This window comes from Erythrolamprus reginae, chromosome 1 (genome assembly GCF_031021105.1).
Source record: "Erythrolamprus reginae isolate rEryReg1 chromosome 1, rEryReg1.hap1, whole genome shotgun sequence".
In the NCBI taxonomy this organism is placed as follows: Eukaryota; Metazoa; Chordata; class Lepidosauria; order Squamata; family Dipsadidae; genus Erythrolamprus; species Erythrolamprus reginae.
In genome coordinates this window covers 239607657-239624564 of record NC_091950.1, presented here as the reverse complement: position 1 = coordinate 239624564, position 16908 = coordinate 239607657, and the positions used below count along the sequence as shown (strand labels likewise).

At 40.4% G+C, this 16908-nt stretch overlaps 1 protein-coding gene across 1 annotated transcript in view; it reads left to right on the top strand.

The window, feature by feature from the left end:
- SPTLC3 (serine palmitoyltransferase long chain base subunit 3) overlaps positions 1–16908 on the top strand; it is a 106108-nt gene that overhangs the window by 67106 nt on the left and 22094 nt on the right. The window contains exons 6-9 of the mRNA XM_070738151.1: positions 2581–2674; positions 10675–10780; positions 11574–11793; positions 14583–14709. Coding sequence (XP_070594252.1) covers positions 2581–2674; positions 10675–10780; positions 11574–11793; positions 14583–14709 — 547 coding nt within the window. The remainder of the gene's footprint in view (positions 1–2580; positions 2675–10674; positions 10781–11573; positions 11794–14582; positions 14710–16908) is intronic.

Sequence of the window (16908 nt, the reverse complement as noted above, 5' to 3'; positions counted from 1 at the left end):
AGGATCCCTGTGATCATGTGATCAAAATTCAGATGGCTCAAAAAACCTCATATTATTGGCATAGTTGGATAGCAACTTTAGTTTAAATGGGGGAGGGAGAGATCTGGCTACTATTAACTCTTTTTCAGGTACCAAATTAAATCACTCCTTCGTATTTACAAGTTTTACCAAGACAAACTTTAAATTAGTAATACAGTAATACATCAAAATCTGTCATTAGTTAAAGTACAGCTGAAAAACCTTGGCTTCCAGGGAGGAATGAGGGAATTGAAGATGTCTTCATGAAAACAGAGCTGATGACTGCCATGCAGAATGAAGAGCTGATGGGTAGACCATTTCTTCAGAACTAGTGTTGGGCGAAATTCATGAAGTTTGGGTTCAGCGAACTCACCCGAACTTTGCCGTAAAGTTCAGGTGAGTTCGCCGAACCCGAACTTTACCCGAACCCAAGCAACAACAGCGCTTTTTAAAACTTTTTTGTAAAGTTCGGGTTTAGGTTCGGGTTCGGCCGAATGCTGTAAAACGCCGCCATCCGGGAGGAGAGTGGGGAATCCCATCGTGGAATTGCCAACCACCTTTTGCTTGTGGCAAGCAAAAGGAGGTGGGAAATCCCACGATGGGATTTCCCACTCTCCTCCCGGGCGGTGGTGTTTCACAGGGTTCAGCTGAACGCCGAATCCAAACTTTACCCAAACTTTTTTTAAAGTTCGGGTTCAGGTTCGGTTTGCCCAACACTATTCAGAACCTCTCTGGATAAAGAGAGGTTGGGAGATAATGTACCTGTGTCTTAGACAACCATTCTTAGAACAAGACTGTAAGACAGCTATGTCTTACTGGTTTGAATGCTGGATGGTGACAGCAATAGCCATCTTGTTTGCAACCGCATGACCTGTGCCTATATTCACTAATCTCACTTGCTAATAATATTTTTTGGAAATTGCTCATTAACTACTTTTAAGCTTTTGGAGACTTTCAGAATGGCAAATTTGAAAACATTGAGTGAGTTTGCCTTCTAACCCGAACAAAAGATCGTTTAAATCATAAGAGTTAAAAGATACTTTGCCACTTTATCTACTGTTGGGATGTAGAACCCTCTTCTGTCTTCAAAACCATTGACCATCTTCTCCTGTAACCCTGGAAAAGGGCCTTTTGTACTACCAGCCGGGTCATCTGGACCAAGTTTTTTTAATGAGGTATTACTCCTCCAGCATGATGGTATAACGGACAATGATCTTCCAAGTATCTGTGTAAATTTGGATAACTTCTTCCACAATCACGATCAGAAATGGAGGGAGGGAAGTAGCCCACCTGCCTGTTGGTACAAAAGGCAGGATTTTAGAATAGGATTTTGGAATTAATTATAAAAAACTAACAACTTCTCATGGGAAATAGATCTGTTTTGGTTTTTGGAAGACACAATAGAGAAAAGTAATTTTATTACTTAAAAACTGGACACTAGAGGGGACTAAAAAATTTTGGGACTGTAAAAATTCAAGCCTATAAAATGCTGAATGAGTATTTTGAAGAACGAAATCAGAAATTAGAAACCACATTATGAACAATGTCAATAATAATTTCTGCTTCTATGCAGAGTATACATCAAAAATATGTTATTGAAGAAATGACAGATCTCGAACAAATTTGATCTGACAAGATAAAGACTGGATTTATAACTGACAGGTGAAGAGAATGTCTTGCAAAAGGATGGTTCACTAGATCTACAAAGAATTTGGCTATGTTTTAACATTCAAAAGGGAAATATAAATTATAAACCTAGAGAGTGACCTAGACAATTTTCAAAGGAGATTTGTCAAAGACATGAAGAACACCATGTGATGAGACAAATAAATTATGAGAAGCCGAATCCTAGGACAATATTTGCATCAATTAAAGAATGTTATAAGTTAAAAGGAAGGAATATTTGATTATTTTAATCAAGGTTGAAACAAGATAAGTCATTGCTTCTGGCAATCCTTATGGATTTTTTGCTGACATACATACATTAGGACTGAAAAGATGTCTTATGAATTTGTCTATAAATAAGGGATAGGATGAAGAAACAATTGTTTGCAATGTTAGGAGGGGTGAAGAATCACTAAATTTTTGTATAATTGTAATGAAAGTTGGAAATCACCTTTTAATATATTTCTTTTCTCTTTCCTTATTCTTTTTCTTTTTTTCTTTTGCCCTTGTATTTCTTACTTTTTCTTTCTATTCTTTTTAAGTTTATTTTGCATTAGATTTTATTAATATTCAAAATTCTTAATGAAATTATACGGACATATGTATGTGTTAGCCATAATTATTAGTCAATATTGATTTTATTCTGATTTTATTATAATGGTAATATTTTAAGGCATGGTTTCTTTCAATTCATTTTTGTGAGAGAGAAAGAGAGGCATCTGCAGTGTATTTTCCTTAGGTTCCTTAGATTTCTATTTACTATTTTTATAGCTGGTGATAATTACAACAAAGTTAAATAAGGCAAACAATATTGTTTGCTTGCTTGCTTAATTTATATTATTTTTACAATAATATACAATACATATTATTATAATTCTTTGCTATGTATTTCCACAGGGTTGTCTAATTCTAAGTGATGAATTGAACCATACTTCGCTTGTTCTTGGTGCAAGGCTATCAGGTGCAACCATTAGAGTCTTTAAGCACAACAGTGAGTATCAATGAGGCAGCTTTAACTAACTGATTAAAAAAATGAAATTCATGTAACTGTTTTTCTTTGGAAATAATGTGTTCACACTTTTAATATGTAAGAAAAACCTTTTTTAATTTTCATTGAAAGAGGCCTCAGGTTACTACAGTGAAATTTGATTATCGTTTGTAGCACACACTAGATTTGTTTCAGACTAGTTACTCTTGTCTGTATTACAGATTTCTTTTCATTCTCTTATTGATAGAGAAAAGGTACAAAAGACTAACTTGAGAAATGTCTCTAAAATTTGAGACAGGGATCCTTTCTGGTCATCTTTTCCTGGGAGCCTCCAAATGTTAATTAATTTTATGTTTATTGTCTTTAGTTCTTGTCTTTCCTTAAAGGAATTTGCAGTTAAGACAAAGTTAATATAGAAAAAATTGAGGCTAAAGCAAACTTTTGCAGCATTAGATTATGATTTAACCCTGGAATTAAATCAAGTCATTGTGTTCAAGATCTGAACAAATGCTAGACATGTGTCTTCAGATACAGATACTGCTGTTACTTTTAAATATTTTTCCCAGTCAGCTATTATCTTATCAGAGGTTCGCACAGTGTCTAGTAAGCCTAACTATAAATTTGGTAAATATTGAACTAAAACTAAAAACTCCTTCCTAGTTCAACAGAAACCACTTCACTGAATGGAAAATTGATTAAGCAATCGCCTTTGTAAAATCTTAGTGGAGTTTTTGTGTATTTTCGCCCTTAAGATGCTGGTTAGTTTCTAGTCAAGAAAGGCTTATGTCACAATCTATTTTTGTTTAAGTGCTTAAACATGTTGGCATTTATCATAATAGAACTGAACATTCATTTGTAAATCTAAAAATTCAAGTGAACAATGTTTTCACCACTATAATAATGGCTGCAGAAAACATTTTTATTATTCTGCAATATTATTTTTGTAACTTCTATAACATTGATCAATATTGTATCACTGAACTGCAATAATTTAGGGATGATATTTAAATTAAGCGACAAATAGTTTTGATAATAATTTATCATCTTCATCTTAACCCTTCAAAATGAGAAATATTGAAGCAATAAACAGGATATTTTTCTAAGTTTCTTTCAGCCAAAAACAACAGAAGTCACAGCAAAACCAATCAAACATGAGTATTCAAATGTTGTAGTCTTATGACTAGAACATTTAAAATAGAATTAATCTTCCTGTTTGCCTTGATTTTACAAATGGCATCAGTTTTTAACCACTGAGAATGATGATTGAAAACCCATTGACTTTTTTGTTGGAGGGAAATGAAATTATAGTATATGGTTTTGATAACTAGAATAAAAATGATAGATTACAGGAAAATGTAAACAATGCTGTTACCATAAAACAGTGGTCCTCAACTTTCCTACCAATCAGCTTAAAGCTCTGTTGGGAGAACTGGCACTAGACTTATGGTTGGGGGTCATCAGTACATGAGGAACTGTTTTAAGGGGTCGCGGCATTAGCAAGGTTGAGAACAACTGCCATAAAATAACCAGTTTGGTCTCGTGGTTGTCACAGATTAGAAAGCAGGAGGAGACTATGAGTTCAAGTCCCACTTTAATCATGAGAGTCAAGTGAGTGACATTGGGCTAGTCACTTTCTCTCAGCCCAACTCACTTCACAAGGTTATTGTGGGGAAAATAGGAGAAGGAAGGAGTAGTAGGTATGTTAGCCTACTTATAATTTTACACTTGTTATAAGTATAGATATAATTTAACTTTTTATTTTATTTATGTATTTGCATTCTGTCTTTATTATTTTTACAAAGAAGGCAGAAAATAATAAATAAAATAAATAAATAGTTAAATTATATCTATAATAACAACTGTAAAAGAAATGTGGAAATCAAATAGATGGGTGGATGGATTGATGATAGGTAGGTAGGTAGGTAGGTAGGAAGATAGATAGATAGGTAGGTAGGTAGGTAGGTAGGTAGGTAGGTAGGTTTCCTGAAGTTTTAGCTTTGGTCTTTCATTCTTTTTTCCCTCTTTATTCATTCTAGGTATTAGTTCTTGTCATTTAAAAAAAAATCTAATGTAGGTTTTTGTTTTGTTTTGTTTTTAAAAAGAAAGGAAATCATTGGTTTTGCAATGTTAAGGTTTGCAGGAAAAATATTCCATACAGAGAATTCCCTTTAAGCTGAATGGTAATTATTGACAATAGAAATTTTAAAAATTTGGTCGTGATTGCTTTGCCCTGAATACATGAAGAGAAATAGCTTGATATTTCTTGAGTGTGGATGGTGAAAATATGAGTGCTTAAAGATAATTTTTCACCTGATCTAACTTCTTCTTCAGAAAATTAAAACGGGTTTTAAGAAGTAAAACTGTAAAATTCTTCCTCATGGTGGAGATAGCATCCAGGAATGGGTTAAATCCATCTGCTCTCTGATTGGACTGAATATGTCAAAGCCGTTCAGGTGCCACCGTTGATGCTATGCTTGACAGCTTTTTCACTCAGTTGCTCAGTGAGGACGGTTGTGCCATCCCATTCCTCCTGTAAACTGGTAAAAATTTGGTTGCTATATCCATTGCGAGGTTTTATTGATCCTTCAATTACTGTGAATGTGTTTTTTAATACCATCAGTTACTAAATTGTGGATTTGGCACTTCTCTAGGAGCTGAGTTGTGGCTCGAGATGCTTCAGGCAGCTGTCATTTCTGTCTGCCGCTTAGACTTCTCCGTACTGAAGGAGTGGGTCCAGCAGTCACGTGGGTTGCTCCTGTCCAATCCGTTGGAACTGAGCCTAGTATTAAAAAAGACTGCTGGATCCACCCCTTCCCCAGAATTCGCTCAGTTCGCATCCTCGGATGTGTGTGAATGCTCGTTCCTCTCGATAAAACACCTTCCCTGATATTTCTTCCTTGCCACCGGAGTTTCAGTCTATCTTGACTATTCTGACTAACATCATTGACGCTAAACTCTCATCTTTCAATGTGCCTTCTCTGTCTCATCCCCCTCCATGCTCCTCCCGTCCCGTGAGTTCTTCTCCTTCCTACAGAGCCCCAGTCATGGAGGTCTCTGACTCCTCTCAGGAAGAGGATGAGGACGTGGATGCAGAAGAGGATGATGACCCCTTTCAGCGTCTGTCGGAAGACGAGGAATCTCAGATTAAGATTCCAGCCCCAGCTGCTATCTTCCCTTCGCAGCTTTTCAAATCTCTCCTGCTTAAAGCTAGAGTATCCACGGGGCTAGCCGGGCAAGAAAAACAGGCTACTTCTTCCTCAGACCCCCCGGAGGAAAATCTTCCTTATTTCATGGAAGAACAGGAAGACAATGAGGTAATTCCTATGCCCAAGTTGTTTAAGGATGCCTTGCTTAAACAGTGGGACCACCCAACCGCTGGCTTCACTCCCACTCCCAAGGACAAGAAGCTCTACAAGCTCTCCCCCTCCTATGAGGAACTCCTAACATGTCCCAGGGCAGAGGAGGTCCTCCGGCCAGAGGACAAACGACTTGAGCAAATGCTCAAAAGGAGTCTCCTTGCAGACTCATGGGCCATTAAGAGTGCTGCAGCGGCATCCTTCTTTTCCAGAGCTATGCTCTTGTGGCTTCGTCAGCTCCAACCACACCTGCCTCCAGATGACTTACGGGGCCAACAGGATTTCAACAAAATCTTCGCAGCTGCCCAATATGTAGCAGATGCTATCCTCCAATCTTCCAGATTTGCAGCCAGGTCAGTAGCAGCCTCCACAACGGCCAGAAGACTTCTATGGCTCCGCCCTTGGCAGGCGGGAGTAAGACAGAAGTGGCAGTTAGCCATGGGTCCGCTGAAACGTAACCTCCTCTTCGGAGACCTTCTGGACCCTCTCCTTACAGAGACCACAGACAAGAAAAAGGTCTTGGGACCTACCACCAAGAAGGCCCCTAAACCGCAGCCCTTTCGGCGCACAGGGCGTCAACAGGATCAGGGCTTCGCATTTCAAAGGAGTCCAGGTCAGTATTCCCCTCGGTTTCGATCCCAATCTAGAACCACCAGGGGCAGAGGTTCCCGTTATCAGAGAGGATCCTCTTCTACCAGGGCTTCCAAAAGAGCCAGATGGTAAGTTTTCCTCCTTTCCCATAGGCGGTCGCCTAGCCTGGTTCTCTTCCGCCTGGCACCGTTCTTGTAAGGACCCCTGGGTCATTGACACTGTGGAAAGGGGCCTAAGGTTAGAGTTCATTTCTCCTCCCCCTAACCGTTTTATTTCTTGTCCTTCTCCCAGTTCCCCTCCTTCTCGTATCCGAATGGAGGAGGCTATTTCTCATTTGTTGACTATTAGAGCTATTCAACCGGTCCCCTCTCTCCAGAGAGGTTTAGGCTTCTATTCCATCCTCTTCATGGTCCCTAAGACCTCTGGAGGCTGGAGAGCCATCTTAGACCTAAAGAAATTGAACCGGTTCATAAAATATAGGAAATTCAAAATGCATTCCTTATCTTCCATTTTAGCAGCTCTACATCGGGGAGACTTTATGGTGTCTCTGGATCTCACGGAGGCCTACCTCCGTATCCCCATTGCCAAGGTCCATAGGAAATTTCTGCGCTTTGCCTTTCAAGGCAGGCACTTTCAGTATAGGGCTATGCCATTTGGGCTCTCCTCAGCTCCCAGAGTTTTCACTAAACTCTTGGGATCCTTGGCGGCTCATATCCGGGCCTCTCCCATTCATATTTTATGTTATTTAGATGACATTTTAATTCATGGAAATTCCAGAACTGGTGTGGCTGCAGACCTCGTCGGTTCTACAGAATCATGGTTTCTCCATAAATCTTAAAAAGAGCCACCTTGATCCATCCACTTCCATTCTGCATCTGGGAACTATCATTAATTCTGAGATATCCCAGGTTTTCCTCTCCACTGAGAGAAAACGCAGCATTTTGGATCTCATTGCTCGCATCCTGCCCCAGCAATCTGCCTCCATTGCCACCCTATCTTCCCTTTTGGGTAAAATGGTGTCACATATTGGTATTGTCCCCTGGGCCCGTCTTCACGCCAGGGAACTACAGTGGCTTCTATTACCATTCCAGAGATCGGGCCACAGCAACTCGAATCGTCGCATCACCATCCCACCGACGGTTCGCAGATCCCTCAAGTGGTGGACTTCTCCAGCCCTAGACAAGGGATCTCCCTTCCGGTGCCCCGACCAGTTTGTAGTCACCTCAGATGCCAGCCTCTCGGGCTGGGGAGCCCACGCCCAAGGTCTTTTAGCTCAGGGCACATGGTCACCGGAGGAGGCTTCCAGGCCCATCAATTGGCTAGAATTAAGAGCCGTGTCTCTAGCTCTAAAACAATTCCAATCTCACATCTCCAACCAGCATGTGCTGATTCTCACCGACAATATAGCCACCAAAAGCCATATTTGCAGACAGGGAGGCACAAGATCCAAGGCCCTCATGAGGGAGGCCCTGAAGTTAGGCCTTTGGGCAGAGAAGAATCTCCAGTCGCTTCTAGCCGACCACATCTCGGGGAGCCTCAACGTCCAAGCGGACTGGCTCTCGCGAGCGACCATAGATCCAGGCGAGTGGAATCTCCATCAGTCACTGTTCCACCAAATCTGCCTCAGGTTCGGCCATCCAGTGTTGGATCTATTTGCGACCAAAGCCAATGCCCAGCTCCCTCGCTTCATCTCCAGGTTCCCGTCTCCGGGAGCAGAGGCAATCAATGCTCTCAGGAGTCCTTGGCCTCCAGGTCTATTCTATGCCTTCCCTCCAATTCCAATTCTGCCAGACGTGATCAACAAAATCCTCCTGGAGAAGGCCCGAGTAATTCTGATTGCCCCTCACTGGCCTCGCAGGCCCTGGTTCGCGGACCTCCAACAACTGTCCGTCCAGGACCCCTGGCGACTCCCCGTTTCGGAGGATATGTTGCGACAGGGGGCCTCCTTCCATCCGGACCCAGAGTGGTTCCACCTCACCGCCTGGCTATTATCCGGAGGGACTTAGACCTGCGAGGGTATGACCCGGACACAGTGGAAATCATCCTGAAGTCTAGAAGAGGGTCTACCAACCGGATCTACGACCATATTTGGTCCAAATTCCATCAGTGGTGCTCGCAGGAGGGCTTATCCCCCCTGTGTCTTCCCATCCACAGGATAATCGCCTTCCTCATGAAGGGTTTCCACCAAGGCCTCTCTACCAGCACCATCCGCCGACACCTGGCAGCCATTTCTTCCGTCTTGGCGGGGCCTCGCAGGCAGCCCCTCCGCTCCTTTCCAGAAATCCAAGAATTTCTAAGAGGAGTGGCCAACCTCAGGCCTTCTAAAATCCACAGATATCCTACCTGGGACTTGCCACGGGTTCTCCACTCTCTTACTCAGGCACCTTACGAACCCCTGAACTCTGCGTGCCTCAGGTACCCATCCTTCAAGGTAGCATTCCTGGTGGCGATTTCATCCGCCCGACGCATATCTGAGTTGGCAGCCCTTTCTATCAGACAGGACCTCTGTCAGTTTCACCAGGACAAGGTGGTTCTGCGACTGGACCCCACCTTTCTACCAAAGGTCAGTTCCATGTTCCACGGATCTCAGGATATCGTCTTACCTTCCTTCTGCCTCCAACGAGAGCATCCCCTGGCAACTAGATGGCACACTCTGGATCTCACTAGAGCGCTAAAGGTTTATATCCAACGCACAAGATCCATCCGGAGGTCTGAAGCACTCTTCATGGCTTACCATCCCAGATCCTTGGGATCCAGAGTGTCTTCTACAGTAATAGGTCGTTGGATCAGAGAGACCATCTCTAAGGCCTACGAGACAGCTTCCCTCTCCATTCCAAGGAATATTACAGCGCATTCCACCAGAAGTGCTGCCACATCTGCCGCTTGGGCGACTCAGGCTCCGTTGGAAGAAGTCTGCAAAGCAGCCACTTGGGCCTCGCCAAATTCCTTCATAAAGCACTACAAAATCGATTCGTACGCATCAGCAGACGCTGCCTTCGGCAGAAGAGTACTCCAATCCGTTATCTCTCACGATAGCAATGTACTCCCACCCTAGGGACCTATCTCTTGGGTATGTCCCACGTGACTGCTGGACCCACTCCTTCAGTACGGAGAATAGGCGTTGATTGCTTACCTGAACGCCTCTTCTCGTACGGTGAGTGGGTACAGCAGTCACTTCCCTCCCTTTGTGTGGTCTTCTTTACCTTCTATCCTAATTTCTTATAACACATGAGAGTTGAACATTAAAGAGCTTCACTACTGAGCCTAGTCTACGGATTCGCGCATTCTGGGGAAGGGGCGGATCCAGCAGTCTTTTTTAATACTAGGCTCAGTTCCACGGATTGGACAGGAGCAACCCACGTGACTGCTGTACCCACTCACCGTACGAGAAGAGGCGTTCAGGTAAGCAATCAACGCCTATTTGGTTTTGGGAAATGGCTAGCCACTTTCCCTTCTGTGTTTATATCCAAGGCTGCAAATCACGCAAAGGACTGCCTAATTACTTGCCTAGGGCAGCTTCTATCTATTAGCCACTCGGACAATCAGGGCTTTGATCATTGACAGCTGGTAGTCAGCGGTTGCAATGACAGGGCAATTGAATGGAACTCTATTAATTTTTAAAAGCAAAGAGAATGCAAATTAAAAATTTGTTATTGCATTATTTGGTTTTTTGTCCATCTAACAGCATTATGTTTTGCAATATTTTAATTTGTAATCAATAACTTGATATCATACCCTAATTTGAAGGCTCATGCCTTATATCCGGAAACTTAATAGACTATATGACTGAGCAAGGATAAGATACAAATAACTCTAAAGCATTTCACTTTCATATATCTGTCAAGTTTAATGGACTGTTATTTCCTAAAAGAGATTGTGAAAAAACATTGTTACTTGTCCATATACTAAAGTTACAATAGTAATCTTTCATACAGAAGCTTGGTTTGTTTTTTTCGCATTTGGTTTAAATTTATTATAAAATAGATTTGCGGTTTGTAGAAATTTTATATATAATTTGTTACAATATTTCACATTATCTTGTATTTTTAAAATTAGATATGCAGAGCTTAGAAAAGCTTTTGAAGGATGCAGTAATACAGGGACAGCCTCGAAGCCGAAGAGCATGGAAAAAAATCCTTATTCTAGTAGAGGGCATTTATAGGTATGTAAAATATATAATTTAAACTGACAATGCAAATTCTAGAAAATCCATATAAAATACTTCAATATTTTGAATATGTTAGTAAGCACAGTAACCAAAGAGCCTTAAATTATGTCCTACAAACTGGATTTTGTCCTACAAACTGTCTGTATGTCTGTTTGGTTTTTATTATAATGGGTTTTTAATTGTTTTTAGTATTGGATTATTATTATATGCTGTCTTATTATTGCTGTTAGCCGCCCCGAGTCTTTGGAGAGGAGTGGCATACAAATCCAATAAATAAAATAAATAAATAAACTGGATTAGCCGCCCCGAGTCTGCAGAGAGGGGCGGCATACAAATCCAATCAATCAATCAATCAATAAACAAACAAACAAACAAATAAATAAATAAAATAATTTTTTCTTAATTTATTTCTTCTGCTGGTTGTATGATTCTGTTTTAGAATTTTTATTTGCTTCGGGGAAATACACTACCTGGACTCTTCGGTCTCTTCCCCAAGCCTCCACAACTCTAACCTTAGACTCTACTGTTGATCTCAACCATTCCTCAGAGGTCTGTAAGGGATATGCATAAGTGCACCACTGTGCCTATCGTCCCTGTCCTGATGTCCCCATTTATTTGTATCCATTCATAAACATGTTCATACTTATATCTTTTATCTTATACATGCTTGAGCAAAATAATTTTTTAAAGAAATTGACTAGGGAGTAGTTGACATGATATTGACATTATAATGGATCATTTTCATTAATTCATTAGATGTGCTCAGTTCTCATTAACTTTCTTCTAGCATGGAAGGCTCTATTGTACGCTTGCCAGAAGTTATTTCCTTGAAGAGAAAATACAAAGCCTATGTCTACTTGGATGAAGCCCACAGCATAGGTGCCGTTGGTCCTACAGGAAGAGGAGTTGTAGAATACTTTGGAATGGATCCTAATGATGTTGATGTATTGATGGGAACATTCACGAAAAGTTTTGGAGCAGCTGGAGGTTATATAGCTGGCAAAAAGGTAACAGCAGCAAGCATTGGCATTCAACAATAGCCAAAACATTATGGATGTTACAATAAGTGGCTCCTTAAAAAAGTTGATACAGTATCACAAATTGTGGGTTCAAGCAGGAAACAAGAGTGATCTGAACTTTTCTAATGTCCCTCCATATGTTGAAGTTTAGCAATTTAGCGAACATTTGGAATACTGTGTTCAGTTCTGGAGACCTCACCTTCAAAAAGATATTGATAAAATTGAACGGGTCCAAAGACGGGCTACAAAAATGGTGGAAGGTCTTAAGCATAAAACTTATCAGGAAAGGCTTAATGAACTCAATCTGTATATGGAGGACAGAAGGGAAAGCGGGGACATGATCGAAACATTTAAATATGTTAAAGAATTAAATAAGGTTCAGGAGGGAAGTGTTTTTAATAGGAAAGTGAACACAAGAACCAGGGGGCACAATCTGAGGTTAGTTGGGGAAAAGATCAAAAGCAACATGAAAAAATATTATTTTACTGAAAGAGTAGTAGATGCTTGGAACAAACTTCCAGCAGAAATGGTTGGTAAATCCACAGTAACTCAATTTAAACATGCCTGGGATAAACATATATCCATCCCCGAGTCTTCGGAGAGGGGTGGCATACAAATCTAATAATTTATTGTTGTTGTTGTTGTTGTTGTTGTTGTTATTATTATTATTATTATTATTATTATTATTATTATTATTATTATTATCCTAAGATAAAATACAGGAAATAGTATAAGGGCAGACTAGATGGACCATGAGGTCTTTTTCTGCAGTCAATCTTCTATGTTTCTATGTTTCATTTTGAAGCTCTCCGAGCATATTAAGATTGCACTGCCAAAAGCTGACAGCAAAGTGGCCAGTTTTGGGTAGCTCAGTTTTGTCAATTTCAATAAATTACAGGTAGTCTGCATGAATTGGGATTGGAATTTCTATCACTGTCAGAAATGTAAGATATCACATGATTTAGAGATGGAAATTCTGCCACTTGTTGTTAAACAAATCCTTAAGAGTTGTTTAGTGAGTAAATCACGTGGTCACCACTTGCAATCTCTAGCCAGCATGGCCATTGATTTTGCTTGTAGGAAACTGGCAAAGAAGGTCACGAATTCAATCACATGATCATGAGATGCTTCAACACAATTGCAAGATGAGTTCCAAGCACTCTAATCATGATGTTAGGACAGTGGAGGCGAGTAACGTAAATGTGAGGACTGGTCATAAGTACTAGTTTGGCAGTTTTCAGTTCAAAAGGTCACTGAATAAGAGGTCATTAAGCAAGCACTATCAGTAAAGCTCAAAGCAAATGTAATTCTCTGAAGTTTCATGCATCTATTTTAATCTTTAAATGAAAAAATAGTCATTTTTCTCAGGAAAATTATCTGAAATGGTCAAGATATTCTTATGCATTTATCAGAGCTTATTGGGAGAGTAGTCCAAAGCACAAAAAAAAGGGGGGGGGGGCTGATTCATACCCTTTAATATCTTACTGCTCTGACTATAAAGATCTTTACCTGGGCCATCATACATAGGTTCCATTCCAATTAATATGCTGTGGAAATCAGTACTCCAGTTTCGGAATTCCTTCTTTCCCTATTTTGGGGATGGGGATCTCTGTCCATATACTACCCAACTATTTTTTTTTTTAACCTTTGGTTACACCTGCTAATCATTCAACCACCTCTGAGATCTGACAAATAGTTTAGAAGTGCTCAGATGGCATAGAATGTAGAGATTGTTAGAAATTCCTAAGGATGGTAAGAATAAACCTTTCTTCTATGTAGTTAGTTCGGCCAGTATTTCATTCCACTAGTCTACTTGCAGATTGCTCACAGTTTAAAGTTTTCAGATATTGTACAATTGTAAGTTGCAAATATAGCAACTACCGTATTTGCATATTGTTCTCAAGCACTTTCAAAATGCTTTGATAGATTTAATTATGATAATGCAAGCATATACGATGCCCTAAAAACTTACTAGGAAAATGGCTCTGTTTAATTAGTCATACCAACCCGCCTCTTTTAGTTTACCTGCTGAACTTGTCAAACTAGTACATATAGCTAAACATAAATGAAAATCTTATTTTACATAAATAGTAAGGTTAGCATTCTGAACTTTCAATTCCTATATTGTTTGAAGTGAATATGAGAACTAGATACGGATTCCATGCTATGTTTAAACATTAAACTCAATGCAATATATTTAGTTTATACTCTAATTTTGTGAATTTAGATTTATATCAGATAAATCTGAAGGCGCCAAACTGGATAATAGATTTAAGAGGAAAGCTCACATTCCTTGACATGGTTCACAACAAAGTGCAAAACAGAAAGTCAGGCATTTAACAAAGAAGATAACGATAACGCTGTTCATATTAGCATCAGTAGCAACATGAAAATTGTTGCTCTGGCAAAGTAGCACTGTTTCATTCTTCTGGGTATGTGATGCATGTACTATATATGAATAAAATCAAAATAAGGCATTTTATGTTTTTTCAAGATAATTTGGAAATACATTTTTCTTGCCATGTACTGGTTTTGTTTCTTTATTTGTCTTGGCTGTTTTGCTTTAAGGCTGATTGAGGAAATATCCAGCAACATGTTCAAAGAAAATTTCAATGAGAAGGGGACAATAATTTAATTGTCATTTAGTGATAAATTAACGCATGCCATTCTGCAATTCTATACACAGGAAGAAGGGTGTTTCTTTTATCTGCCAATTTTTATTCTAGCAGAAAAGGATTTAATGACCGCACTGAAATATTGTTCTTTTTTGATTTAAGGAATTAGTGGACTACCTACGAATTCATTCACATAGTGCAACTTATGCCACATCTATGGCTCCACCTATAGCAGAACAAATTATAAGAGCGATGAAATGTGTCATGGGACTAGATGGGACCACACAAGGTAGGATATTTCACTAACCTGGTCTTGTTTGTACTGAAAATAGATGAAATTGTCATCATAGCTGCATATACTGTAAACATATTTGGTATCATGAATGAATGAATGTAATTTTTTTATACTATCAAGTGTGAACAAGCTGGCAATTTTCAGACCAATATATCTGACTCACATAATCCTTGAATGATGTTTCATGTTTTACTTTCTCCCCTGCTCATTCCATGTTTTTAGTATCTAATTCAAGGGTAAGTAACTGGTGGTCCATGGACCACTGGTGGTCCAGAAGAAAATTTTGGTGGTCCACAGAAAAATTATCTGCATTTTTTATTTATTTATTTTATTTTTATTTATTTATTTTATTTATTTATTTATTCATTTGTCCAATACACAAATACATAGGAAGAAAAATAGACATGTGATAATATAAAAGAGGGTGAAAGTGAAATTAGAGGAGAGGATAAATGAAAGGAAGAGAATATATAAGATAGGTGAAAGAAAGGAAAGACAATTGGACAGGGGACGAAAGGCACACCAGTGCACTTATGTACGCCCCTTACTGGCCTCTTAGGAACCTGGAGAGGTCAATCGTGGAGAGTCTAAGGGAGAAGTGTTGGGGGTTAGGGGTTGACACAATTGAGTCTGGTAATGAGTTCCACGCTTCGATAACTCAATTGTTGAAATCGTATTTTTTATAGTCAAGTTTGGAGCGGTTTGTATTAAGTTTGAATCTGTTGCGTGCTCTTGTGTTATTGCGGTTGAAGCTGAAGTAGTCATTGACCGGTAGGACATTGCAGCATATGATCTTATGGGCAATACTCAAATCGTGGTTTAGGCGCCGTAGTTCTAGGCTTTCTAGGCCCAGGATTGTTAGTCTATTTTCATAGGATATTCCGTTTTGAGTGGAGGAGTGAAGAGTTCTTCTGGTGAAATATCTTTGGACATTTTCAAGGGTGTTGATGTCTGAGATGTGGTATGGGTTCCAAACAGATGAGCAGTAGTCTAGGATGGGTCTGGCAAAGGTTTTGTAGGCTCTTGTGAGTAGTGTGAGATTGCCTGAGCAGAAGCTGCGTAGGATCAGGTTAACAACTCTAGAGGCTTTTTTGGCGATATTGTTGCAGTGGGCTTTAGCACTAAATCAGGAGTCCTCAAATTACAGCCCCTGGGCTGGATACTTGCAATGAATGCTTGTGTTGCTGCAGAGAATCTCCCTCTTCGGGGTCTTTTTGTGGGGGTCATAGCGGGGGGGGGGAGGCAGAAATTCCTACTTGGGGTCTGCTTCAGCCTCCTGATATAGGGCTTTGGGCGAAGACTGGTGATAAGTGCTGCTGATGGGAAAGAGCTGGAGGGCTTCTTTCCAGTGGGACTGCATCATGGCTGCTGAGCCTCCAGGCGCCAGTACCTGGCCTTGCACTCCTGCAGGTCTTCTCTCTGCTTGGAAAGCCTATGCTCATAGTCTTCAGTGAGGTGCTTCTGCTGAGCCTCCTTCTCAGCCAGATCCAATTTGAATTAAGCCAGCTGTTTTACCAACTCTTTCTCAGGATGGCTGCTTAGTTCCAACAGCTGCTTCCTGTTGGGGCCTTGCCCCCTCGAGAGCAGGCAAGGAGTGGCTCGGACGGTAGGGGTGAGTAGAGGCTGGCGAGGCGCCCCTTGATGTGAGTTGACATCAACTTGGCCACGGCCACTCAGTCACATCACCACCTAGCCATGCCCACCAAGCCAGTCATTAGGCAGATCATATCAGTGGTCCATGAGATTTAAAATTATGAATTTAGTGGTCCGAGGTCTAAAAATTTGGGAACCCCTGATCTAATTTACATTAGAATACACAGTCCTTGATCTACAACTATTCATTTTGTGATAATTTGAAGTTATGATGGCACTAAGCAAATGGTGATTTCAAGTTGCCTTTAGAGCTCCAACCATTCCAGGGTTCCCAGAGTCACATGATGTTTGGAAACTAGTTTGTGCGTATGACTAATTGCAACACTCTGTGATCATGTGATCGTCATTTGCAATCTTTCCTGCCAGGATCTTTAGAAAGTTAATGGGGAAGTCAGCAACAAAGGTCCTCAATTGCTGGGCTGGGGCACATAGAATGTCTCCAAGCTGTGCGCTCTCCACCATCCACTCCACATTCGCACTGCAACAACGGCCATTCAAAGACCCTGCTGATTCTCATGCACTCTCTTCATTTTTTTTGTG